Consider the following 27,915-nt stretch of genomic DNA (forward strand, 5'->3'; position numbering starts at 1 on the left):
TAATAATCGGAGGAAAATAAGATTAATGCCATCATTGAAAAATGTTGGAGAAAGTAGCAAGCCAATAAAAAAAGACAAAAGTGATCTGAGAGAGAGATAAAGATGTGAGGCTGGTGGAGGAGGGGGGTGGAGAGGGGGAGCTAGCGAGAGAGAGAGAGCGCGAAGGGAGTGAAGAGAGGAGGGGGGGCTACCGCTTTTGAGTATGAAAGCAGAGAGAGAGAGAGAGAGAGAGGAGAGGAGAGGCAGAGAGCGTGGGCTGCTGTATTGGGAGGAGCACATCTTAATGCGACAGAGCTGCGGCTTGACTGAGACACAGAGAGAGAGGGAGAGAGGGAGCAAGCAAAGGATTTTAAGACAGAGAGAGAGAGGCCAGGCAGGCAGGCACTGTGTGTGTGTGTGTGTGTGTGTGTGTGTGTGTGTGTGTGTGTGTGTGTGAGAGAGAGACTGTGTGTGTGTGGGTGACAGTGACGAGGAGGTGTGCAGCCACAGCGCCCCAGACCAGGAGCATCCGGACGCCCTGTAGAAGCCCATGCGACCCACTCCCACTAGGGCCACCCCACCGACGCCCCCTCACCTACACACACACTCACACACACCACCGCGTCATCTCTCTGCAGCTGTCCTCAGCCGTGCAGCCTGGGAGCCCAGCCGCATCTCTTCCCTCGCCTGCTGCAGTGGAAGCCAGCCAGCCAGCGCCGCTCTCCAGCAAAGGTCAGTGAGCAGCATGCTGCAAACCCCCCGCGTCAGATCCGCATTTCCCAACTTCCGTGATTAGCGCGGCGGCTGACACTGCGATCGCTGCACGGCAGGACTCCTGCTGGGGCGCCGGGGCGGGCTGGGGAGGGGGCTTGCTTCGTGATGCGTTAGCAGGATGCTGTGATTGTTGTGGTTGGCGTTACTACTATTCTTTTCATCATTGATTTGTGTGCATCGTCAGTGTGTTTTATTTTTGTATGCTTCCCATCGTGTGTCTCTTTTGAGGGGCTCTTGAATAGCCAGGCAGGGGATGGGTTTTTTAAATATATGTATTAGTAAATATTTGCCTTCCTGATTTGTGCCTTGTGCATGCAAACACACAAATACACACACACACACACACACACACACAGACTATCCAGCACCTTCAGATTGTCTCACAGTTCCCCAGCAGTTTCTGTGCATGCCTTGAACTTGAAATTCTCCATCGTTGGGTGTGGAGCCCATTCAGTATCACTTCTTGGCCTCCCCGTCTAGTGCCCCTGTATTCTGTATCTGAGCTTGGGGCGTGTGGGTACTTCAGCCCTGGTTGTTCGGGTCTTTGACTGAGACTTAGCGGATTGTTTCCCCAGTGACAGGGGGTCTGTGTTTGAACTCTCTACCTACCTGGCTGTGCCCCCAGCCAGTCCCAGCTTTTAGTGCTGCTTCACTGGCAGACAGACTGGCTGGCACTGCAGGCATAAACACAGGTGCATTGCAGTTTAAGTGAATGCCAGGCTGTACTCGGTCTGTGCTCAAGGCGGGCTGGGGCTGGCGTTGCTTGGGTGAGGCCTCTGTAGCACTGTAGGTGCTTATTACCTCACAGGGATGTTGGGCCCAAAGTGGCTGCCATTTCTGTGTCGTTAATAGAGTAATGGAGCGTCCCCTTCCTCGTCAGCTCTGTGCCCTCAAAGTGCCTCTGGAATCACACTCAGACGCTCGGTGGAAAGTGTGCAAGGCCCTTGCTGAGAGCCGGCGGGGTGATGCTCTTCGTTCTCAATGTGTGTTCAGAGTTTTATGAGAGGTGGTTGTTTGTAAACAAGAGGAGTGACTGACGTTAGGTGCAGGTGCTCACAGTGACTGAGAGAGAGCCCTGGTGTATGATGGGAAGGGCGTCCAGCAGACAGGAAGCGAGATGGTACTTTGTGATCAAATTCAGTTCAATGCTCTTGTCACAACCTGATGGGAACTTCCAAGAATAGTGTTACAGTAAATTAAGATACAAATTATAATTATTATTGTCACTGAAAACAGTTTGAATATGACGTGGTGAACCGTGATAATATTTTCCTGTCTGCTGTCATCACAGCTAAATTGAAATCCTTTCCAGATCTCAGCAGTTTTATTCATCTCTCTGTTTATTTATTTCATTCTTCTCTCACATCTTCCGTGCTCTCGGCCTTCGGCTTCCCATCTTCATGTTCAGCAACTAACCGCACCGACTTGGGCAAATGTCTCTGCCCTGGCCGTCCATATGGATCCATTAGTGCTCCTAAAATAAACTGCGTCCCCTCAGAGAAGCACACGCGATTGCAATAAAAAAGACGTTTCTGGGGCACTTAAATATTTTATCAAATGGAACTAAATGGCTAAAATGCGGAACTCTGCTCTGGCCTGCTCTTGTGCGTTTGGTGAATTCCTGGTCTCCCACATTCAGAAACACAATTGTATTAAAACTATACATGGTGGAAAAGTTACTGTAGAGTGATGCATGATAACAATAAATATATAATTTACCACTAATGCACCAATCCAGATAATCTGTTCAGGAAATCAGGCTAAATATAATGGCACTGCAGGGCTGAATGGAAAGGAAAGCATGTAGTGATCAAGCTTTTTTCGGGGTCAGTTTCACAAAGATGTCCAGGCTGGCATCCTGCTCAATTGGGTTTATGGGGCTGAGGATAATTACCCTCTAACCATGCGAGCAGCTAGAACTGCACTGATTCCTGTACAATGACATTCATCTGGCCTGAGGTATTTTGTGGAAAGAGTAGAAGATTTTTTAAAGTCCCCCTATTTTCTTAGCGGGAGTATTATTATTATTTTTTAATCTTTTAGGTGTGTGTGGGTTAAATCCACATTATTATTATGAACTGAGTTGATTACAGTATACTGTATATAACTGTATATAATAATATATTGAAAAACAAGACACAAGTCCAGAGATCTCTTTACAAACTTCATTGTCCCTAGTATGGTACTATGTCCGTATGTATTCCGTATTAGCATGTAGATCAACTTTCTTGCATACATGATATTCGTGGATCAATGCTTTGACTGTGAGTTATTAAGAATCAATATAAGATATTGTAGACTACTAGGAAAGGAAATCATTCTCTGGGACAGATCCATTCATGAAACTTAAAATCTCAGTGTTTTTTACTTTAAAGGGATGTTTTGCTTGACAAATAAGTTTGTGTTTCTTCAAAGCTCTGAAGTGTGTCCTCGTTCATCGTCTTTTTATTTGGGATGAAGTTTTGAACTGTAAATGTAAGATCTTTAAAGTCTTTAAGGAAACTTATCTGTAACGATTTACATGACTGAGAATATTTTCCCTTTTCATCCTGTTTTTCCTGCTGCTGTGTGTTTTATTTGAAGTCCGCTCTATATCCTGAACATTGTCAAATTCTGAGTCTCCGCTCGGCTTCTCTGATGCACAGCAGGCACCCAATTTTGAATTCTCTCTGTGTTGTTAATTGGAGAATCATTGTCGTTATGTGGATTCTGATCACTTAATCTTTCTGTAATTGTCTCTGTTCCTGGTTCTTGTTTTTAAACCATTGAATCCCAAGGCTGAAAAAAAAGGTAGACGCACATGAATTTGTGTTGATTCCAATCTTTGTGTTCTATATGCAGTGAGAAATGGCTGCTAATCCTATTTTTGCATCTGGATGCTGAGCTCGTTCGGTTTATTGTAAGTAGAGTAACAATCTCAAAGATCTGTAAGCCAGTTATACATAGAAATCAAACCCACTGTCAGGAAGAGCCCAGAAACCACTGTCCTTATTAGCTCTGTAACATACGTGTTGCACAGAATAGCCTTAACTGTCAGTGGAGTTACCTGCAACTGGAAGAAGCAATCTTAATGAAGCCACTTCAAGTCACAAATGAAAACATGAAATGCCTTTCCCTTTCCCTAACTACCACCCAGGTTTCCAATTCCTGTGGGGCAAAATATCATCTTTCTGCACAGATGCCTGGAATAGATCATGCACAACTCATAGCATCTTATAAAGATGCTTTTTACTGCTTTGTATGCTCTGTTTTGTGCTTTATATTGTGGCATCTCCACGTTATCCCTGGCGTGGTTTCTCGTGTTCGTGTGGCAGGGTCCCCTGTTGTGGACTACAGCGTAGCTCGGTTGGGGGCGGTTTATGTCAGCTACGTGTGTCTGAGGATTCGCAGCACCTCACCTTATTGTATCTTTCCTTTTGATGTCTCTCTTCACACACCCTGGACCCCTTCTTGTCCTGATTATCAATTTTATTTTTGTGATTCCTCTTCCCCCGCCCTCTCTCTCACTGTCCATATGGTTAGTGGTGTGCCGTGTGAGTTGCTGCTCTCAGCACCTACAGTTTCTGCTGAGACGAGTGCTGTTTGCTCGGTGGCAGCTGTGCCGTGCCCCGCGCTATTGATTTTTTGTTATCTCTCTCTCTCTCCTGCCATGCAAAGAGGCCTGGCTTTCTGTTGGGGGGCTTATTAGAAGACAACAATATTATGAAGGAGAGCGAAAACAGAAAAGGAGATGCTGTAGACCTAGATATGTCCCAGGATCCCATCGGCCCTGCTGTTTGTGTTCCAGGCCCCTGGTCCCCAGAGAGGAGAGCTGTGATTAATGCATAACCAGGAGACTGAGGAGGCTACGCTTGGGCTCAGCAGATACTGTAACTATACGGCTGCAGAAACATCTCAATTAATGAGAGATATCTACAGTATCTATGTAATTTACATAATAACGCGTTTAGTTCAGCCCTCTTGGCAGGAGTTCAAACTTAGGAGACTGTCACTCAAATTCATGTTAATAAGGTTAATACGTCTATGTCCCATTACGAGGTGGAGGAAGGGGTCAAGCTGGGCTTTTTACATTCCCCGTGTTGACGTCAGAGAGGGGTGGGGGTGAGGGATGATGGTCGTGTTAAACCAACAAGTAGAAAATATCCAAAAAGTAGAGGGGAGTTTGTGGAGATCTGCGAAGCTGTGTGGTGCTGCGGAGGTTAAATGTCAGGCAATGTTCGCCCTGGCTGGAGGAACGGGCAGCAACATCTGCAGAGAGAGGGAGCAGGAAACTCGAGAGCCAGGGAGAGACAATAGGGAGCTATACTGAAGTGGTGGTGGGGGGTGGATAATGTAATTAGTGTGAAGCACAGCTCTTTAAATTAGCCTCTATGGAGATCTGGCTGCAGCCACCAGCAGGACAGAGCGCAGCATTGTTCCCAAACTGCTTGAGCCGAACAGATAGATCTAAGCTTTGATTCTCCTCAAATTCGTCCCCTCGCTCCGTTGTCTGAGCTTCGTTTCAGATCTACCACTCAACGAGGAAAATAAAATGGGGGGGGAAAAGGCTAATGTTTTAATTAGAAAGCTTCAGCTGCAGGTGCCTGTCGACTTGAGGAGACGATGAGGAGACGGAGACTCTCAACTCCTGAATGACAGTGTCAGTGACTGGGAGGATATCAAACAGGATATTCACTTGTCGTTATCAAGTGATGTCTTCATGCAGGAATGAATGTGCCCAGGGTCGTGATATGATGACGTGATGCACATTCACAGATTGCTTTTAGGCCGTGAATCCAACCTTTAATTAGCCTCAAATTCATTTTTAATGCCACGCTCTTGTCGGTGTCGTGCAGTGTCTTGCATGACATCACCTGGACATTAACCCATTTTGATCTCCAGACGGCTGACCTTTGTTGAAATAAATGGGACCCACAGTTGTCACGTATTTAGAATAGACTGAATAGTGAGCCCTGCTGCAGGCTTGGTTTAAAACATAATATCCTAAACAGCCGACGCCAGTCCCAATGAGGGCTGAAGTCCAGTTGGGTTTAAAGCTCAACACTAAGTCACAGGCTTCTAAAGGCCAGTGAACACGTTAGTCATCGATTAAACATGCTCAGTTAAGGTAATTCTGGTCCTTTAGGCCTGCAGTATATTAATACAAATGATCTCTTAATTGCAGAGTTTACCAAAGCGCCTGCTTGATTGATCAGTCTTTATGAATCTGATGGGGCTCCTCAGCAGCAGGATTGTACACCTATGAGTCTCTGATCCCAGCCTGTAAATGAACAATGCTGTAAATGTTTTGTTTCTTTGTTTATACTAGTTCATTTATTGTTTTAATATTGTAAGAATGACGTTTCCTTATTATGTGCGTAATACAGCATGTTAGACACGTTGGAGAGAGACAGACCGCACACCCTCTGAGTGGCTCAGTCTGTAATGGCTTGTGTTGGGCTTGCAGGCTGGGCCTGAGGTGTAGAGATCGGTGGTAAAGTAGGTAAAACCCAAACGGGTGCAAACTGTGCAACAGTGCTACCTGTGGCTGTGGTGAGTGAGATCTTTGCCAGTCTTCATTCAGTTTTCTAGCTCTGTTTGTGATGCTTTGGATTGGAAGGTGAAGGTTTTTCTTTTGAGATGCACTCACACACACCTTCGCTCATAAGCCTACACACACACAGATACGCGCGCGCACACACACACACACACACACACACACATGCACATGCAAACGCACAGCACTGCAGAGCCACACAAAGCAGAGAGAATGTATCTCCCATGTGCAGCACATCCAGTCCCCTTCCTTCTCCCTCATCCAGCGTACTCTGCGCTGCACATGTGTGCGATTCATGCACGTCCTACAACTGAGTGACTCAGTCTAGCAGTGCAACACGCCTGTACAGCCTGCCTCCCCCCACAACACACACGTGCAGACAGTCTCCCGGCCCTGCGGCTCCACTCCCGTGGATTGGTCCCTGTTTGCTGCAGCACCAGACAGGGCTGGCTCCATTCACACTTCTCCCACACCCCCACCTGCCATCCGATCTGTCCCACTTTCAAGCATTCAGCACTTTTTGTTTGATATTTTTTCGTTTCCTATTTCTCTCTGTCTCTCTCTCGCACACCAGCCATAAAATATTCAGGTTTTTCATTTGTCGGGAGTTGTGCAGGCACTCTGTGAGCTAGGTGTTGCATGTCAGGCTATATTGGGGTAGTAAACTGTAGCCCTGCCGCCAGCTGTTTTGCTGGAGTTGTGCCACGTTCTTGTTAGAAAATGTCCACAGGACAGGCATAAAGTTTAGTGAGGTTGCGTGGTGTAACTGTGACAAGAACACATTAAAAAATGTTATATATATATATAGTATAGTGAATGAATGTCAATGGCTTATTAGTAGTTACTAAATATCATTAACAAGCGGGGGGGTGTGCATACGCATGCTTGTGTGTGTGCTTCACATTTAATTCTGAATCCCCCACATCCCGTTTGTTCAGATGAAAGGCAACGTACTCGTTTGGCAGGTTTTGGGCTGGAGAAATCCCCCTAATCGGCTTTAACATTTAATCTGGTTACTGCTGCCCCGCTGTGCAATGATGACATCAAATATTTAAGACGGATTCAGTCAATAATACATGGCCAAAGTACATTCCTGTTTTTCAGCCTATCAGCTCCATTACGTGTGATTTACTCTGACCGCATGGAATAGGGGGTCCATTGTGTAGTTGGCAGACGGAGCCAGTCACAAGCCGAGCCGCAGTCCCCCATATCAGGATCTCCCCAAGATGCAATGCTGTCCCAGACAAACATTGCCCTATCTGAGTCTTTACCTTGATGATAAAGGGAGTGAGACCCAATTCAATGATAGAAGGGTTCGCTGTAAATGCGAAATCATATCCATGTGTCTGTTGCGAGTAACAGGGTGTGTGAAGGATAACTTTATCAAGCTTATGGGTACTGGGGTGCTCTGCTATTGTGTGTGTTTTTCTAATAACAGCAGTGACTCAAGTTCAACTCCGGTCTTTCAGAGCAGCGCACTCAGTGATGGAAATCTATTGTCTTCTTTTTTCTTTTTTTTTGTTCCTCGCTCAAAGAAGGGAGGTAATGCCTTAACCAATCAGTGTTTAGTTTTTAGTTCATACCATCTTAATTTGTATTTTATGTGTGTGGAGTCTGCCTGCCCCCACCACCCCTTCAAAATAAGGAACGTGAGTCACTTCAGCGAGCCATTGTATCACAGTAAATGATTCACACAACATTTTGACTCATCATGTAAATAAGTCAATAAATCTTAGTTTCTTCTGAGATGTACTTGCATTTAATACACCTTTCTGTGTATTTTTTGGGTTCTTTTCAACTGATCTGTATGTGGTTTAATACACATCCTAGACATTACTTATGTAAGCACATTTTCGCAACATAGTTAATCTATATGCCAAAAAGAAAAACAATATACAGCTCTGGAAAAAATTAAGAGACCACTTAACATTGACTTCTGAACTTGGAGTGGTCTCAGTTTTTTCCAGAGCTGTATATATTTACCGCCAAGCACTTCCACGGTGCAAACAATGCCATATTTTATTTTGTTTTGTTTCATTTTATTTTATTCATGTCTTTATTTTCCACCTCCCCCCCCCCCACCAAGCAGGAGCACGGCTGCGGGTGCCGGCGTGGTTATGGTTTAGGAATCCGTCGGCTCTGAAAGGCCTCTCTGATCCTCCGCTGGAGAACAAGGCCTTCATTCAAGGCTGGAGTGGAGATCTGAAGTGGCCAGCACTTCGCCTTGGGCCAACAGGACCACACTAAACACTGACCCCAGGAGGTCAGGAGATGAAGACTGCACTGTCACTGATCGCTTTGTAACCCAGAGGAACTCGCCGCTTTGGGTTGGTCTTTATTGTCAGTGAGGGACAGCCCGGCTCTTTATCGCCCTGTTAGAGACACACAGCTGGTACTGGTGGAGGAATGGCTGTGAAGGGTCGGGTGGGGGGAGGGGTTCACAAGACAAAAAGAAGAAGTCAAACTCCTGGGAGTAAAGCAGACTTCGTTTCTCACGTGCTGTGTTCACGGTTGTCACCATTGTGTGACATATCTGTGTTTTCCCCTCGCCTAACCCTGCTGTTGCCACCCAGCATGTTATTCCCTTTGTTTGCCCAGAGAAATCGTGAATAGGTCTGTCATCTTTTCTCTGGACTCCTCCGACTGCTCCTAATTCAAGGCTGAGGATAATGAGGCTCAAGGATGTGCGTTTTGAGCTGGAATGAGTAATATTTCATAATGGCTGCTTCTGTTGCATGCTGGGTAATATGGAATATGTGGCTGGACTCAGGGTGGTCATTTTGGTGGAGAGGGGTGTCAGAAGGCAGTGCCTACAGTGCAGTGAAAAGAGGGAGCCCCCAAACTGTCTTGTGGTCTCCCTCCGTCAACCATTTTGTGGAAGTTAAATCCTCATGACACCCTAGATTTGAACCACCATCACCGGCACATCTTTGAGTGCCCGTACCACACAGTCCGAACCAAAGACCCATCCACTACACCAAAAGGCCTGGTCCCCGAGCACCAGGTGGGGGATTGGTACACTCCTGAGAGACCTGGGTACAGGTTCACACACACACTCACACGCTGAGCGCTGTCACAGTGTCAGATCTCCCACTTCCACTGTTGTATGGTCATGACTTTGTCAGCCGTGCCACCGAGGCTCAGTCCCCCTTCATTTCAGCCCATTTGTTTTGCTTATTCCTGGTCTTCTGTGTGCCATCAGGTCAAAGCAGGAGCATTGATCAGGAATCTATTATTCCTTTCATTGTCCCATCTTTACCTCTGACACATGCCACAAGATGCATGTGTTCTTTTACTTTCCCTTCTTCTCTTCTATGCTTTCTCCTTTTGCAACTTGTAAACACTCAGTAGCCATTACTGCACCCGGAATATACCGAAGCCCCTAAAGACTCACTTTGTCATTTTATTACAGCCCGTTTTGTGATATAGGGATGTGTGCCGTCATGTGTTTAAGTCTGCAGGAAATGTATCTTAAACCCTCGCCGTGTGAATAGACAGTCAGAGACCAAAGTAACAAACGCAGCAGCTTTACCCTGACGTAGTGTATTTAATGTGCGGGTGGTGTGCTGTGAAACCCTTCCTACACTCAAGGAGCACTTAAGGGGAGAGCAGAGTGCAGATCTGATTGTAAGGTGTTTTAATGCGTCTGGTGGCTGCTGTTTTACAGTCCTGGTGGTGTGCCGGCTGCAGGACTGGGGCAGTAAACAGACCGAGGGTACAGCGCTAACCGGAGTGGGCTGTCGCAGGGGAGTAGGATATCCGTGCTGCTCAAATATGCCTTAAATAAATAAGTGTTTTGTCTAGCTGTGCCCCTCCCTCGTATCTTGTAGAAGTCGGCCCACCTGCTGGTGCAGCTCGCCGGGGGGCTGAATAAGTCAGTCTCTTTGTAGACGTCTCTCAGGCACTAAAAACCTGTGGTGGGGCAGGAGAGAAGGGAAGGAGGGCAGCAGGGTTGAGAGTCTGGGGGTCTAATTTCATGAAATATTAAGTGCACTGACTAGACCACACGCATACACGCATACACTCACGCATGCCTGCACAGACACTGGTTCAGTCTCTCTCACACACACAGCCATGCATGCAGATACACACACACACACACACATCAGTACTGACACAAATGTATCCCAAGACAAACGGGCAGCCGTGCATTAGCCCAGAGATCACAGTGTTATAGGAGTCTCCATGGGGACTCGGCAGTCGGGAGGAAGGAAGCCCATTTAGGTTGACGTCGGGGATTGATTGTCAGAGCTGCGTGACTTTACACACAAGCTGCTGCGAGACGAGGCTAATCATCTCTCTAATCTAATCCTTGCAGAAAATAAAAAATGGCAAAGTCAAGTTATTACACCCAGCTAATATAAGCGATCAAAGAGAGCAGAAAAAAATAAAAGACGATTTGGCTTAGCCCAGGTGTTCCTATTGACTATTATCTCTGATGTTTCATAGACTTGTTTCTCAGGAGACAATCTGAGCTCTGTCATTTTCTTATATATTTTTTAATTTATTTTTGTATTTGCCAAACTCGCAGAACTGTCATCTACAGAATACTTCTGAACTGCAAACTTGTTCAGTTGCTGTGCAGTAAAAATAACAGGCCTGAGTTTCAGAGGAAGTCCTTGTGTTTCCATGTCTGAACATCCCCAGTTACTGTTAGCAGACTCAGCCGTCTCTCTTGATTACTGTCAGCCCTGGAAGGTGTCTGGGATTCTTTCCAGACTGTTTCAGCACTGCTCTTATTAACTCTACACAGGAAACCAGAACCTCAGTCTCCGGAGAGCTAAAGGTGATCAAAAATGTCAGAGCTGGAAGACTGAGATCCAGATCAAGGAAGGCAGAGCAGAAGATGTCAGGGAGTGTTTCAGCTGGGCGGTTGAACTGGTTTGAGAAGAAGGGAGCTTGGGACTCGAGTGTTCCCTTTCAGTCAGGGAACAGGTGATCGATCAATCCAACAGATCAACACATGTTTATTATATGATTATCTCTTCAAGGAATTCACCTTCACCATGCAGTGTCTGATGTAGTGACAGGAGTGGAGAAGAGAGAAGCAAGTTGTACGATTCATATTTCCTTAATTAGCAGGGAACCACAGTTGCCCATACCCCTGTTCATCCTCCGTCTCCCTGCAGAATGGCTTCCTGCTGCAGTCAGACTCCTCCACGCAGAACAGACAGGCTGGCCGTGTGAGAGTCAGCTCCCTCTGCGGGACCGGGTCGCGACCAAAAAACTGTCTCCCTGTGCCTTCCACATTTGATCAGCTGTGCCGGGATGCTGGACTGCCAGGAAATGAGGAGCCAGTGTTTGTGTGTGCCGGCAGAGAGAGAGCAGAGGAGCCCGAGCGAGTCCTGGTCCCTTCTCTGCTCTCCCACCAGCTGCGATCTCCAGAGTTACTCTCCTTTAATGGGGTCACCTGCTGCGACCCAACCCCTACCCCTCTGGATCAGCATGGCTCTGAAACGCTGAAGCACGGCTGACAACAACAATACGCTTGACACATTATAGATGTTTTTTTTATGGTTGGAATGCAGGTTAATATCAGTGAAATTGTCATCGGAGTCATATAATGTAGGTTAGGAGTCGTGTGCTTCTGTACTTTTAAGAACTCTCTATTTATAGTGTTTATTGTTCTATTTCTAACAGGTCACCACCTCTGAAGCGATTCCTCCCCCTGGTGGTTATTGTCGAGCCGAGAATGTGGCATCCATCTGGCCTGTTGTGTCTGCTCTCCCTCAGCTTTATTGGTAAAATCTTTCTTTCTCTTGATCTCATCCTCCCTCCCCCTCTTCCTGCCACCCTGCATCTCCGAGCCTTCCTCCCCCCACCTCTCCCTCCTCCTCTCCCTCTCACCCTTTTTTCCCCTGCATGCCTGCAGAGTCTTTGTTACAGACTGTGAAGCGGTGATTGGCAGCAGGTTGAGGAAGGGGCCCGAGGACAGGTGTAAGATGCCATTAAATATGTATGCAGTTATTTTAGATCTGTGAGGAGAGGGGGTTTTATTTTCAGATTGTCCTTTTTTTCTTCTTAAATAATTGAATAACTTTAGACAGATTAAAGATTCATACTGGGTTGTAAAATGCCCTTCCGTGAATCTTCGCCTCCTGTCTGGCCACACACACATGCTTAGACAAAGTCTGTATAAGAATAAGAAGAAGAATATGTTTTCATTGTGCATTTTTAAACAAATGGCACCCTATAGTTATTGGACGTAAGTGCATCTATATATGTGTGTGTGTTTATATACTCCTACCACACGATGAGAACCTAATCCTTTTTAAGACTGTATATGTAGAAGATGTCTTTCACGCTCAGATCCTAAATCCCATTAAGGGTGCAGTAAGCATCTCTTTGTTGTGTGAGATCACTGCCTTTCGCAGTGGCACAGTCCTTGAGATGTTCCAACAGGGATTGCCCTGATTAATTATGCACGTTTGCTGATTAATTCAGTACTCCCGTGTGCAAGAGTGTCCCATATTCAGAGAAGAACCCGCCCCCACCCACATCTCCCTCTCATTCATACAATCCTGCCTACACAACCTCGTACTGCCACGTGTAATCGGCACAATTGCGGTACGGTGTGCCTGGAGAATGATGTATTTTTATCGGCGTCCCACTCGCTGTCCCTAATATTGGTTAATTTGTATTGCCATGTCATCGCAACCGCAGATGCAAATAATCATGACAAGGACAGAAGATCCCTCCTGCTGACTTCACCCCAGAAGGATTTTTTTTTGCAGTGTGTTTCTATTATGCTCTTCTGGACAGAACAAAGTGCATTTTATATATATGTGTGTGTGTGTGTGTCTGTGTGTGTGAGTGTGAAGCCTGCTGCTGGGATAAAATGGTAACACAGACATCCTTTAAATAAAATAAGACACAGTAAAATGTAGACATTAAACACAGGAGGGAACACTGAAGTCCGAAGCTGCGAAACACATCTGTTGATGCGTTTTCTTTAGAGACCCCTTCTGTCTTTTTAAATTCCCTTTCAACTGTCCGGACAGCAATCAGAGTACATCCCTCAGGAGCTCTCCGTGGTGCTGAAACAGACCTAAAATGAGTCTGAAGGCAGCAGGAGAGGGGACAGAGTCTGCTGCAGGGTCTACAAGTGTGTGTGTGTGTGTGTGTGTGTGTGTGTGTTTCCCTACTGCAGTGTATCTGTGCTGTGTTGTTTCAGGGCTGGGTGCGCAGGCCAGTGGCTATGGCCCAGTGTTTGAGGAGCAGCCTTCCAGCCTTCTGTTCCCTGATGGGCTGACGGAGGAGAAGGTGAATCTGGGCTGCCGTGCTAGGGCAAGCCCACCCGCCACCTACAGGTCAGTCTGGGGGGAAGCATCTGTGCAGTACACGGCGTGGCTCTGCCGGGGGGCAATGCGACACACTGGGTTGATGGCAGTGAATGCGTAGTCCTGCCCAAAACAATACAAATAAGTGTCAAAGCCTGAGACAGATATTATGAGCAGATCTATCTCCCTCTCCTGCATCCCTCTATCATTTCCTCTCGCATCCTCCCTTATCCCTCCCTCTACCTCTCCCTCTCCTTCTCTTCCTTCCCCCCCCCCAACTCCCTTTCCCTCTCCCTTTCTCTCTCTCCCATTGTACAGGTGGAAAGTGAACGGCACCGATGTGCGAGTGGAGGATGAGCCGCGCTACACCCTGGTGGCCGGGAACCTGGTCATCAGCGCCCCCCAGCGTGGCCAGGACAGCGGCTCCTACCAGTGCCTCGCCACCAACCCCAGCGGCACGATCATCAGCCAGGAGGCCAGCGTGCGGTTCGGCTGTGAGTGTCCTGCTTCCATAGGCTTGCATGCTCCCTTTCACGATTAGGTTTGCACTTCACAGTGTATGGTAAAGCGACGACAGCCTGCTCTGTTCCCAGACATTCGATCGCGCCCCGTCACTTTGGCTCGCGATTGTAATCACGTGGCCTCCCGGAAGCACGCCTCCTGCGATGCCGGCTTGTCCAGTTGTCATGTCTGTTCTCAGGTTGCCATCTCATCCCTGGAGCTCATCCAAAGTGGATGTTGCAGTCGCACAGTGAATGCAGATGTATGCATGTCCTCACGGAGGTCAATTGAGGCTGTGATGTCACCATGACTCCTTCTCCCCCCTGTGTCTCTCTGCTTCAGATCTCCGTGAGTTTCCCCCTGACGAACGGAGCCCCCAAACTGTCTATGAAGGAGCAGGCACTGTCATCCCCTGTCAGCCACCCCCACACTACCCAGGTGAGCACAGTGCCGAAGCTGTCAGAGTTGTGGTCCTGACAGAGACCTTTACAGGAGAGATGGGAAAGATACCCTGTCTGGCATGATTGTTTTTTATAATGTTTTTGTCTCTCCCACAGCTCTGTCCTACCGGTGGTTTGTCAATGAGTTCCCCACCTTCGTGCAGCCAGACAGAGGCCGCTGGTTCGTCTCTCAGGTGACGGGGAACCTGTATCTGGCCAAGGCCGAGCCCAACGACACTGGGAACTACTTCTGCTTTGGCACCAACAGCATGGAATTCACCACAAAGAGTGTCTTCAGCAAACCCAACCAGCTCACCGTGCAGCCTGACGGTATGACACACTCTACAACTGCTACAACCATGATACTCATAATAATGAAAACAATAGTTATATATTGAATATTATTAATGTGAATGTGTATTGTTTGTATTTGGACCACTATCCTTTTGACTTTTAACAACCCCCGCTTTCTCTCTTTCACTCTCTCTATAGCTTCCCCCAGAAAGTCTGCCCCGAACATCAAAGTGCGCTTCCCATCTGACACCTACGCACTGACTGGGCGCAGCGTGCAGCTCGAGTGCTTCGCATACGGCAAGTGAGTGTCTGCCCCTCTACTTTCCCCTTGACCATCTCAAACAAAAGGTGACTTTGCAGGAATAGTTCACAACATAGGCCGAAGTCAACACATTGGAGATTGTGTTGATTTTGACGTGTGAGAACATCATGAGTCTTAAATCATAATAAAGCAGTGCGTTTACGGTGGTGGAGGGAGTTTCCTGACGTGCCAGATGAGAGAGGCCAGTCGTTGTTGTGATGCTTGAACCCTTGTCTCTGCGCCAACCCACAGCCCTGTTCCGAAGTTGCGGTGGCGGAAGGTAGACGGATCCCTGCCCTCCAAGGTGGTGACCAGTGCGGAGGGGTCAGTGCTGCTGGTGCCCGAGCTGGGGTTTGAGGATGAGGGCATGTATGAGTGCGAGGCCCGTAACTCGGAGGGCCGGGACACCTTCCAGGGACGCATCACGGTGCAAGGTATCCCGGGGCACCACGGTGCTGCTGTACTGTAGTGATTTAGTAGTTGTATTTTTGCATGTCATCCCTAGCATAGCTAAAGTTAAAATTTTATATTAGATGTATTTTTATTTTTTTTCTGTTCTCAATTAATTTTTTTCAGTTATAGCTAGGATACTTACAGGAGCTAGCAAGAGAGGGATAGAGGGAGAAGGTAGACATGACATGATAGTCTCTTGCTTCTCTCCTCAACGTTCAACCTTCTTAGCAACACCAGACGCAGTGTTTTTAGGTAGAAAGTTAAACCCCCTGAAGGCTGTCCCAGTTCACCGTGATTGCTCATTTGTCTCCTTACTCTGCCCAGCCCAGCCCGAGTGGTTGGAGATGATTAGTGACTCAGAGAAGGAGATCAGCTCAGAGCTGCGCTGGCGGTGTGTCGCTGGGGGAAAGCCACGGCCCTCCATCCGCTGGCTCCGCAATGGACAGCTGCTCGCCTCCCAGGTACCAGCCAGCACTTGCAGTGACCAGTGCTTTGTTTGTAGGTGTTCACAATTTCTTCCAAGTGGATAAAGTGCTGAATGGATACATGTCTGATATGTTTTTGTGCAAACTCTTACTCCTGGCTTGAGCTAGCCCGACAAACATGCACATGTATATAAAACCTCTCTTGAGTTTCCTCTTCTCACTTTCTTTCTCATCCAGCAGGATCGAATCGAGGTCAATAACGGACAGCTGAAGATCTCCAGCCTGGCCCTGGAGGATTCTGGCATGTATCAGTGCGTGGCAGAGAACAAACATGGCACCATTTACTCCAATGCAGAGCTGAAAGTACAAGGTGAGAGGTCAGGGATCAAAATACAGATGGGTCAGAAACAATGTAGAATATTGTCACAAGAGCTGCAAGTCTGTGAATCAAACTACAATACATATGCTGTATATATAGGACTCAGGGCTCCATTAGATCAAACCAGAGTTACAGGACAGGTGTAGGAATGCTTTCTGGTATCAGTGCTGGTACTGAAAAAAACTATCAATGTCTTTGGTCATTATTTGTGCTCCCTGTCAGGTGTGATTCCTCCCTGGTTTAATTTTTCCCCTCCATATCGAATTTATTCTTCTTTTTCCACCTTTCTTCCCCTCCCTCCTGCCTCTTTCTCCATCCTATTTCTCCATCCTATTTCCTGACTGTAGTCCAGGCACCGGATTTCCGACTTAACCCGGTTCGCCGGCTGATACCGGCCGCTCGGGGGGGCCAGGTGATGATGAAGTGCCGCCCCCGGGCCGCACCCAAACCCACCCTGTTCTGGAGCCGAGGGACGGAGCTCCTGTCCAACAGCAGCCGGTGAGTCAAGGGCAGAAATGCACACACACACACACATGGACACACACAGCTTGTTCAAACCATCCCTGACTAGAGCTAGGGACATTATACAGATCCCTGCCACATTAAATTAAAGAACCTACACAAGACCACCTGTTCCCATTCTCCACCGCCAGGAATAATGTAGCAGTTTCATACAGTCCATGAATTTATACACAAAAGATGTTCTTGGTAGCGTGAAGTGGGTGTTGTGTACCCAGTGTTTAGTTGTGTCTGGGCAAGATCCAAGAATTCGTGAGCAAAGCTGTGTCCTCCCCAGGGTGACAATCTATGCAGATGGTACGCTCTGGATTCAGAATATCAGCCGTGCGGACGAGGGGAAGTACACCTGCTTCGCTGAGAACTTCCTGGGAAAAGCCAACAGCACGGGGATCCTGTCTGTCCGGGGTAAGAAATGGGGGAGCAGGGGCAGGGAATGGTGGAAATGAGTTCAATGGATTTGATTAGATATCTCCACTCCACTCCACATAAAAAATAAAAATAAAAATCCCTGTCTCCAAAGTATAATGCTCCTCCTCACACCTCTTGTTTCTCCTGCTAGATTTTCGCCTTTAATCAGTTTCAGAAATCATGACTGCGCTGTAAAAAAATCAACCTGTGAAACACCCTTCCTAACCTTGAACCTGACTAGCCTACCCCCTCCACAGATGCCACAAAGATCACTCTGGTGCCGTCCAACGCTGACATCAACCAGGGAGAGAACATCACGCTGCAGTGCCATGCGTCGCACGACCCCACCATGGACCTCACCTTCACCTGGTCTCTGAACGGGGTGTTGCTGGACACGGAGCAAGACAGCGGACACTTCCATCGCCTGGAGGGGGTGAGTCTTGTCCTGGAGGGTACACAGTTAGGACTGTGCAATTTTGGTGCAAATTACCCTGTGGTGCTGTGATAAGTATCAGATGTGCTCACAGTTTTCAGCTCCCTGTAGTGAGGAGTTGTCTGACATGTCTTGGGATGTTCTTCTCCCCAGAAAGAGACGGTGGGGGACCTCACCATCGTGAATGGCCAGCTGGGGCATGCGGGGACATACATGTGTACGGCGCAGACTGTGGTGGACAGTGCCTCCGCCTCCGCCAAGCTGGTGGTCAGAGGTAAAGGACCCTGGGACTTGTCTGAGGGGAACCGAAAGCTAGGGGCGTCTTCAGAAAAGGAGGTGATGGATAACTCATTCTCTTGCTGCCCTAGGTCCTCCTGGGCCACCAGGGGGCGTGGTGGTGAAGGGGATTAACGAGTCTGCGGTGGAGCTGAGATGGAGCCGGGGCTACGACAACCACAGCCCCATCGGGAAGTACAGCATCATGGGTCGCACTCGCCTCGCCGACACCTGGAAGCCGATGCGAACAGGTGGGTCACTTCACCCACATCTGAAGTCATGCAGTGAACTCGGAGAGAGGGCACAGCTTCCACTCTATCAGCCTTCCAAAGACATGGTGGTGACACTAACCATGGCTTCTTTTGCCACCCTCCAGGTCCGGCCAACATCGAGGGCAATGCAGAGTCTGCCCATGTGATCGGGCTCCTGCCCTGGATGGACTACGAGTTCCGGGTCATCGCCAGCAACATCCTGGGCAGCGGGGAGCCCAGCATGGCATCACAGAGTGTCCGGACCAGGCAGGCAGGTCAGACCAAGCACTGGGGTCAGGGGTCAATCTCCAATCTACTTCTTCTCTTGCTCACGGCCAACAGATTTCACTTCCCGTTATGAGGGCCATGTATATCTCCCAGTTAGTCATAAGCTCTTTGTCTGTTTCTTGGTGCCAATGGAAACTTGTAAATGTTTTACTCCCCAGCCCCCACAGTCGCCCCCAGTGGACTCGGAGGAGGAGGCGGCGACCGGCACGAGCTTATCATCACCTGGACTGTGAGTGTGTCCGCGTGCCTGGACTGTAGTTCACTAGGTGTCATAGTCTGCCGGTGTTTTGCTGTTATATTTTTTGTATACAGTGTTGCAAGGCCACAGCTCTGGACAGTATTGGAACGTAACGGTGCACACGACTGCATTGCGAACAGTCATGGGTACAGTATTCGCCAGTGTGTCCATTGCATCTGCCACTTCTTTGCAGCTCTTCATTAGTTTGGTGCTTTTACAGCTCAATTCTTTCCTTTCACTTCCACACTGCCTCTATATGCCCTGTACTGACAGTCACATTAGCAGCTCACTGTTAGAAAAAAAAAAAGCACTGTTAAGGATTCTGTCAAAGAAGGTGTTACTCAACGAACTGTGACACGAGACAGCTGAAGATGATTAATTACCTGTGGACCCGGCAGACGCTTGGATGCGCTGAGTGCTGTGACTCTTTTTCTTTTATTTTTTCTTCATCATTATTTTTTTCTTTTTCTCCCCCCCCCGATGCCCACGGTGCGATCCTGCGACCACAGCCCATGGCGCGGGAATACCAAAATGGCGAGGGATTCGGCTACATCCTGGCCTTCCGGAATAGGGCGGCGCCAAACTGGGAGTTCTTCACGGTGCCCAACGCGGAGTCATCGCGCTTCGTGTACCAGAACGACAGCCTGTCCGCCTACTGCCCCTTCGAGGTCAAGATCAAGGCCTACAACAGCAAAGGAGAGGGCCCCTACAGCCAGATCGCGCTGGTGCACTCCGCAGAGGAAGGTGAGAGGAGAGATTTTCAACCAATTTGCACTGGAGTTGGGTTTACGTTTCTGCACACTGCACACTGGGTGTAGATTCAGATGTTGGTCTTGGCTAAGGTTGGGGTCCTGGCTGCTGCTAGGGCCAGTGATGGGGCAGGTATTTTCCTAGCTGAAGGGAATAGTGTGCAGGGTCGAGTCACGTCTCTATAATGAAAAGGTTTTGAGAATCCCTCCGTTTGAGTGGCTTATTTTCAGCCGACCACTAGAGGGAGATACTGAGCACCAATGTGAGTTTTGCAACCAAGCCAGCAGCTTGCAATCAAGAGACAGAAGAACCGTGGGAGGGTTTGGAGCCCTCGGTGTCTTTAATACATTAATGTGCTCTACCAGTTTTTAATTTCCAGCACATACCCTGTCTCCAACTCTCTCACTCTCCTAGTCTCTCTGTCTCCCCTTCTCCTCCAGTTGATAAAATAAAGTGCTCTCTTGTGTCAGTTGTCTCCAAACTGCTTTTCCTCAGCTTGTCTCGCTAATTGTTGTTCCCCCCGCCATGCTCCACGGGTGAGACATAGCAGCTGCACTCAGTCTAACTTATTACTGTTATTATCGTGTCACTCTGCTCAGAGATCAGGGCTTGTCTCACCCACCCCTCCTCCTCCTCAGAGCCTACCGTGACCCCTCGTCGAGTCAATGCTACCAGCCAGTCCGCCTTCGAGATCCTGGTTTCCTGGGACCCAGTGCAGCACCTGTCCACCAATGGCGTCCTGCAAGGATATGAGGTAGTTGCCAGGGGGCACAAACGGCAGCTAAATGCTGAAAGACAGCTCATCCTTTTGACGTCAGTGCGTTGAGATTTGTTTTTAATCACCATTAAACTCAGGGAATAATGAAGGAGGAACTCAAATTAAAATGTTGACCTTCAATCTCCTTCATTACTAGTATACATCCTAAGAGTAGCAATCACTGACATACAGGTAGTGCCCAAGTGCCCACTTAACAATCCTAATGAATAAAGCCACCACTTCACCAATACTGAACACCACAAACGCAGCATGGTAGGAGGGTGCGTGTACTTTCCATGTGTAATGAAGAGATATGTGATTCACACAGTAGTCATCACTGCAGGTGTTTCAGACAGCAGAGAACAGTGACGCATGTTTCAACATGACAGAAATTTAGGATCAGGGCTGCAGAACAGCTATCGACAGCAACTTCACTTTGCCGTTGTTCATTTTGTTTCTCTCCTGAAGTGTAGGGGAAGAAAATATATATAGACAGACATTGTACAGACAGGTGTTCTCAGTGTTTTGGATTTTTAGGACGGTGGGCCTAAAGAACGCTCTGTCCATCCTGGTTCGAACCTTGGTCAGGCCGGGTTAAAGCCTGAGAGTGTCAGGGAAGGGATATGAGGGCAGAGTGCAAGAGTACAAAGATGCTGTTTATGGGAAGGACCGATGAAGCAGTGAGATGCCTTGTCAAGTAAGGGGTCGGAGTAAAGTGCATCCCTGAACATATCAAGCCTGCCATTCTCCTGATAAGATAACCACCAGAACAATACCGCTGCAGCATGGAGGCTAATAAAAGCACTTATCAGCAATTAACTTATTTATGTAACTTATTTGGTGAAAATGAGAAACCGAAATGCTAATGGGAGTTTGTTTCATTGTAATTGCCCTTAGATCACCTGGATATCCTATTGGTGTATTTATACCTACTTTCTGGAATGTTCCTTTTGACCATCAGAACAACAGGAGAGGTTACACGTGAAATGGAGTAAACTGGGTCCATCTTGCTTGTGCGGTTGTTCCCCCAGTCCTGGCAAAGGCAACGCCAAGGCCCTGAGCTGCTGTTGCGGTGGGGGGTTTGACACCAGCATCTCATGCCCCCTCCCTCTCTGCCTCCACCCACAGATCCGGTACTGGCGCCAGAATGAGAAGGCGGCAGCGGCGGATAGGGTGCGGACGGCGGGGTTGGAGTCGACGGCGAGGGTGTCCGGGCTGCGGCCCAGTACTCTGTACTACGTCACCGTCTTGGCATACAACAGCGCGGGCACGGGCCCCCCCAGTGCTCCCACCACCGTCACCACCAAGAAGCCCCGTAAGTACCCAGAGTCCTCCATTCCTCCTTTTATTGCAAGTGTACGACCCCTACCTCTCCAAATCCCCCAGCTCTTCTGCCACCACCACCAACAACAATATGGCTCCTCCCCCACGGATTCCTCCATCCTGCCCTGATGCCTGAGCCCTGGAAGTAGACTATAGACATTATCATATGTGGGGGTAGTTGAGAATGGAAAAAAACGCAGGGGATTTCTTCGAAAATATATAGAATTGCAGGGAAAAAACTGTAAAACCCCAAACCCCAGAGTTTTCCAGCTTCCATAAGTCAATGTCACCATTTTTCTATCAATGGCTCAAGACAAATCACCACCCCACCCGCCGATGAATTCTAATCTGATGACTTATATTGAACTGTGGCATCATGTGAGAATCAGTTATGGTACATGCTGAAGATAGTGACAGGGAAGTTATCCTCGAGACTTTTGCTGTTGTGTCAATCACATGGTAAAAAAAACAACCAAAAGAGCAATTTCAAGACTACTGCAGACAGCTATGAACCGAGTAAAACAGATTCCTGCATTTTCCCTTGTTTGTGTGGACATGTTAACCAGCTTCTGTGTGTGTGTGTGTGTGTGTGTGTGTGTGTGTGTGTAGCCCCAAGCCGTTCCCCGGAAAACGTGTCTTGGAGGATCGACGGCACATGGGTGACGGTGGCCTGGGATCACGTCAAGGCCCTGAAGAACGAGTCTGCTGTCTCGAGTTACAAGGTGAGTGGCCACAAACGGGCCTGCAATGGAGCAGAGGGTGTGAGGTGGAGACCCCTAGAAACGTCTCGGGATCAAACTGTTAATGTGAAGGAAAGCAAAGGTAAATCTAGGTAGCAGTCATACAAATCTTAGACAATAACATTAGCCAAGCAAAGTCCATGTGAGCTCTGACCCTCATAGGATAAGAAAGCTCATCGGATGGATCCCTTTTGTTGTTCAGAGTGGTTTATCTCTCTGAGGACAGAAGCAGAACTGTTTTTTCATTAATGGTCCTCCCCACAACACATATTCAAACCCTGATTCCATACACACACACACACACATAAAAAGGAAACGGCCTATCACTGTTGTGATTGTGTGTGAGTTTTCTCTCACGGTGAGAAGGGCCCACAGTTCAATCACTACCGATGTAATCTTTGAAGGTTTGCTTGTGCAGACCTGTTTTCTCTTTGCTGTATAATGATATCTTGGGTCAAACGATTTTCTCAACTTTGTTATTGATCGTGCCCTGATAACGTAAAATAAAATGGTCAAGGTTAAATTAGATGACTTAGAGTGTCATCTAGGACAAACTGTGTGTTTTTACAGAGCATGCTGATTTCTCATGGGGGTTATTTTAATGTTTTGTGAGACAAGATAATAATCTTATCTGAGACTAGTAGACCTACTGATGTAAACCATAACCATGTATGTCCTGGCTGGGTAAAACAAAAACACAAATGTGCAAATCTTCAGATAAGATTTTGATGGTCAAAATATATCATCTAAACAGTGATTTTGTGTTAACATTGTGAAGTGAAGTGAGAGAAGAGAAGTGGAAGTTGAAAATCCACCTGAAATAATGGCCCCACATTGCGCTCAATCACAAAGCTCGCTGCAAACAATGCACTTAAAAAAAAGAAGTGCTGTTGAACTTCAGCGCAATTACTCAAATGTCTTTTGTATTGTCTGTTTTTAAAAAGAGGAGTAAGGTGAGCCAGCTGGGTGTTGTGAAATACAGCGGGGGGGAGACATGATTTCAACACCAGTAAACCACAAATCACAACAAGCCATTTTCCTCCAGAGAGAGAGTGAGAGGGACGTCTTTTTAACGGGATTAGCAGGAATGCATCAACGTTTCGGTTGAATTCCCTACCCTGACAGAACTGCCCCTCCCTGACTGTGTGTCTCTGCTCCACTGCCCCCCCACCACTGCAGGTCCTGTACAAACACGAGGGCCAGGTTGCTCTAAAGGTCCAGGACAAGAGCAAGACCTCCATCCGGCTGCCCCTGCCCCAGGACAATGGCTATGTGGTGCTGGAGATCTGCGCCTCTGGGGAGGGGGGTGACGGGCCCCCTCACGAGATCATCGTTTCCAGGGACTCAGGTGAGGCAGGGGCAGATTGTATAGAAAGAAGGGAAGGATGGGGAGAAGGTAGAAGGTAGTGTGTATGAGGGAGACGGGGGTGTTCATATAGATGGATAAGAGGGGGACCAAGGAAGAATTACAGCCAAACTGTCAATCCAAAACAACCCCCCGACACATACAGACACACACGCACACATGCACACAGAGACACACACACACATGCAGAGACACTGACTCACACACACACACACTCGCACACACACACAGAGACACACACACACACAACCCTCCTTCCTTATTTGAACAATTCAGCCATGAGTCATACTGCCTGTATGATGTGATGACCAGATTTCACAGTCACTGGGAACACATGGATTACTTGCATTAATTAGAACTAATTAAAGACGGATGTTTCCAGGCTTTTGCAGCAGCACAAACGGAATGCAGCTGCCGATTTAATTAACTTTGAGGTTTTTTATTTTTTTATTATTAAACACATGGGGGATTAATAACCACATGCTGTTTCACTCCTATTGTGCAAAGGTTAATTTGCAGCTCCTGTCAGTAAAATGATGAAACTAAATCTAACATCTATTTTTCCACTAACGCTTTTTTTAAATACTTTTTTCATTCCTCAGGCACTGGCATGATGGTGCAGAACTCGGCCAGGGACCTCACCCCCCTTCACACGGTCCTCACCACCACTGCAGTGATGTTGGCGTTCATCGGCCTGTTGGAGCTCTGAGTGCCGCCTGATTGGCTGCCGGAGAGTTTGCGTCATCAGAAGCATCTCACACACACTGACTCTGAGAATCGAGTCGGGCACAGAGACAACTAACGATGGCGTACTAATCCTCCTTTTTGATAGTGAAAACAGACAGACAAACATAAACATTTTCTATGACCAGGGAATTGCAGAAGGGAGAAAAGCCCAGCGGGAGGACACTCCAGTGTGAATATTTGAATTATATCCATAGAAATATGCCTTACGGAATATTAACCTTAATATTTAGACCTTTTAGGAAGCCATTTTACCGTCACATAGTGAGCAGTATTTCCCAATCTGGGTTTCCACTCCCCCTCACCCCACCACTCCCCGTGTGTGAAATCTCAGATCCTGAGATCTGCCTGGGCTCTCCAGCGTTGCAAGCCTCACGCTGAGCAAACGTCTACAAGCAGAACCGTCACAGAATAAAAATACTACGACTACCACCCTAACTCCTCAGTATCATGAACCAGGAGTTCGGATTGACAAGTCTGGATGAAACACTAACGTAGAGCAGTTTTTAAAAAGGGAAAACAAAATAAGGCCACCATTTCTCCAGTGATTTACTCAGGAGTGTTTGAGGTCATCAACATCTGGTTGTAAATATATACATTTCCTGAACTTATTTTGCTTTTAATGGCATTTCTTTATTCATTGACTTTTAAACTCAAGAACAGACAGTGTTACCATAGATATTTAGATACCAATTCGAAAAGTGTGTTAGCATGTGAGACTCGGTGAATCGTCTTTAAGGTGATGGATTGTAGAGTCTGATTTTGAGCAGGGAGAGGGGTGTAGATCTCAAAAATCAGGAAGAGTTTGACTCTTGTTCAACTTGTAGTAAAAAAAAAAAAAAAAAAAAAGCAACATAGTGGAAAATGCAGCCATCGTAATAAAATGAAGAATCCTGGCATAGTAGCAGGGATAATCTAGCTTCATTATTGTTCCATGATCATGCGCCACCCCCATGGCATAAAGACTGAAGTTCAGTAACGTTTGGCTGCCAGATCCTTCTCTAGGTTAACGGTGGCGTGTTGGAAACTTGGAAAATCAGGTGTTCCATCACATGGTGTAGTGTGATATCACCTCCACGCGGGCCGGAGCACAAACCAGCCAGATCAGGGAGGGACATCTGGACAGTAATTGGCAGGGTCTTGTTGAAGAAAGTGTGTTATCTTTGTACATAGTTTTTAAAAATATACTCACCTTTCATTATATACATCACCTTCTCGTTTGTCAGTGCTTAGATTCACTCCTCTTCTTCTTCTGGAAGACCAGAAAAATGCATAACTGGATATTTGAAGGTATATTTTGGTTGTGAATGAGCCAAAACTGTGAAACACTGCTCACTGACGGAGGCGGGTTCCGAATGTGTTGTATCTTCTTAAATTGCACACAAAATACTAGGAATTATGGTAGGAATAAGATGGGATACAATTTGTTTGTACAGAGCAAGTGGATGACTTTAGAATATCTCTTTGTGGTTTGCTGAACAAATGGATAAGGTGGGGATCAGGAAGTGTCGTTTTGTAATACATTTTAATTGTTGCATAGTTAGGTGACATTCACACACAAAAATAAATACATCCATGAATAGATTAATAGATAAGACATTAAAGCGCACGCTACATCCCACTGTTGCGTTCATGCAATGCAGTAGCTTTGTACCTCGCAATGTTTCCTAGTGCTTAATGAACTCAGAAGTGGCCCTTTGTGAGAAGTAACACATGCATTTTCTACGTCTAGCATCAGAAAGAGAGATGCAGGGCATCACGTCAGTTACAGCTGCAGTTGGGGGGGGGGGGGACAGTGCTTGCAAATGTACCCGAGGGTCCGATTGTATGTCAAGGATCCCTGCCTCTGCTTTGCCCTCCATTCATTTGTGCACTGCGGGCCATACAGGGTGATTTTCTAACTGATCTTCCTATGATTTTCTAAAAGATTTTTTAAGTAACGTAAAAAAAAAAAAAAAAAAAGCGGGGCAAATTTTCATGGCCTTAATATCATTAAGAGGCCTCCAGTTTTCTTTACCTTCACATAGGGGCCATGGTCCAGCTGTCAATAATTCGAGCATACCACCTGAATTCGCTGGCTATTTGCCAGATACTTATGGTTATTGTTGCCAGATAACGATATTTTGGGCTACTGATTAGTTGAATAAATCAGTCACTTTCATCCCAAGCGAAGAATTCTGGGAGGTCCGTCAGAGTCCTGTTAACTTTGTGTGTCTTTTTCACAAAAGCAGTTTGTATTTCTTTGCCCATCTGACCTAATGATAACTTATTTGATTTGGGGGAGGCTGTGCAAATGAGGTGAAATACAATCATAAGAAAACAAATAAATGTATTTGATGCAGCAGACTGAAAACAGAGTTCGCTCTCTGTCCTACAGTGATGTCACCGACCTCAGTTTTTTTATCAATGACCTTCACTGATGTTCACGTTTCAAAGCACCTCTGATCTGATGCTCCATTGGCAGAGTTTGTTAGTGGTGTCCCTGAAAGCAACGTCCTTTTCCATTTGTAAATGCGTTAATTTTCCTGTGTAACTCCCATGTTGTTTAATAAGTTGTTACCTGATGACTGTAAAGGAGGACTTCAATGTATTTATGTTAGTTGGAAACTTTATTATTATTATTTTATTTTTTTACAGCCTCCGGTTTCCGGATAAAATCGCAAACTTTAGTGTCAGTTATTTTAAGTGTCAAGCGAACACAAGTACACGTGAGCAGATGTCAAAAGGTCATTTAGCCGGTGTTGCTTCACATTTCACATAATATCTTCCTTCGTCTCAGCCTCATCCACTCGGCCATGACGAACGACAGCCACACCCAGACAAGCAGTTCCTCATTGTCCCGACTGCAGTCTTTTACAGAAAACCCCCAAAATGTACACCTCCTGACTTGTATATATGCGGCTCTCCTTTTGCAATGTCACAGTTTCGTTTGGAGAAACTTGTTATTAGCTCATCTGCCTGAGAGTGTCTTTGATTAAAATTTTCTGGTGTCATTTGCAAGTCCATGCTCGATCCGAGCCCTTTGCCTGTGTCTGTATCTCCGATCTGGGTGTGAGTGATGAAACAGATTTGAGTCGGTGCTCAGCCTAGCGTACTTTATGTTAAACACTGCAGTGTCATTGCCTTTTTATCATTATTATTAGTATTAGAACTTCTCAGATTTGGAAAAGAAAAAGGTGTTTCATTGTTGTGCTCTTACCAAGGGTGTCTTGTAGCTCGGAGCTGTAGCAGGGTTTGGACTGAAATCAGGCTGCACCGTTTGAACCGGGCCTTCAGTCTCTGGTTAACCAAAAGGCTAATTTGTAAATGGAATTGAAATGTCTTAATGGCCACACCAAAACTTTGGAGTTATATATTGAAAAAATATATAAACAAACAGAAAAACTGCACTTGTACATTATCATCAATAAACATCTTGGGATTGTATATTTTTTTATTTTTAAGTCTTCTTTTCTCTCAT

The 27,915-nt window shown here is 46.8% G+C and overlaps 1 protein-coding gene across 2 annotated transcripts; it reads left to right on the top strand.

The window, feature by feature from the left end:
* Nucleotides 1–244: 244 nt before the first annotated feature.
* cntn2 (contactin 2) lies at nt 245–27,881 on the top strand. Of its 2 annotated transcripts, none has more exons than XM_066703220.1 (23): nt 245–711; nt 11,930–12,030; nt 13,464–13,599; nt 13,888–14,063; nt 14,413–14,508; nt 14,628–14,840; nt 15,003–15,105; nt 15,358–15,539; nt 15,883–16,019; nt 16,221–16,353; nt 16,710–16,860; nt 17,159–17,286; nt 17,547–17,722; nt 17,876–17,996; nt 18,091–18,249; nt 18,375–18,524; nt 18,696–18,766; nt 19,285–19,519; nt 20,164–20,279; nt 21,411–21,597; nt 22,215–22,327; nt 23,525–23,693; nt 24,314–27,881. In XM_066703220.1, exons 1-23 carry the CDS (start codon nt 530–532, stop codon nt 24,418–24,420), a joined length of 3,342 nt encoding a protein of 1,113 aa, XP_066559317.1. In that variant the 5' UTR covers nt 245–529; the 3' UTR covers nt 24,421–27,881. The 2 variants fall into 2 exon arrangements, with proteins under 2 accessions (XP_066559317.1, XP_066559318.1); XM_066703221.1 differs by having other exon boundaries at nt 16,224–16,353.
* Nucleotides 27,882–27,915: the final 34 nt, after the last annotated feature.

This window comes from Amia ocellicauda, chromosome 5 (assembly GCF_036373705.1).
Source record: "Amia ocellicauda isolate fAmiCal2 chromosome 5, fAmiCal2.hap1, whole genome shotgun sequence".
Classification (NCBI taxonomy): Eukaryota; Metazoa; Chordata; class Actinopteri; order Amiiformes; family Amiidae; genus Amia; species Amia ocellicauda.

Bases quoted from the DNA above. Each gene is read 5' to 3' on its own strand.
- cntn2 (XM_066703220.1), top strand. From the start codon at position 530: ATGCGACCCACTCCCACTAGGGCCACCCCACCGACGCCCCCTCACCTA. The intron at 19,520-20,163 runs GTGAGAGGAGAG...CCTCCTCCTCAG, and splicing joins GGTGCACTCCGCAGAGGAAG to AGCCTACCGTGACCCCTCGT. The intron at 23,694-24,313 runs GTGAGGCAGGGG...TTCATTCCTCAG, and splicing joins CATCGTTTCCAGGGACTCAG to GCACTGGCATGATGGTGCAG.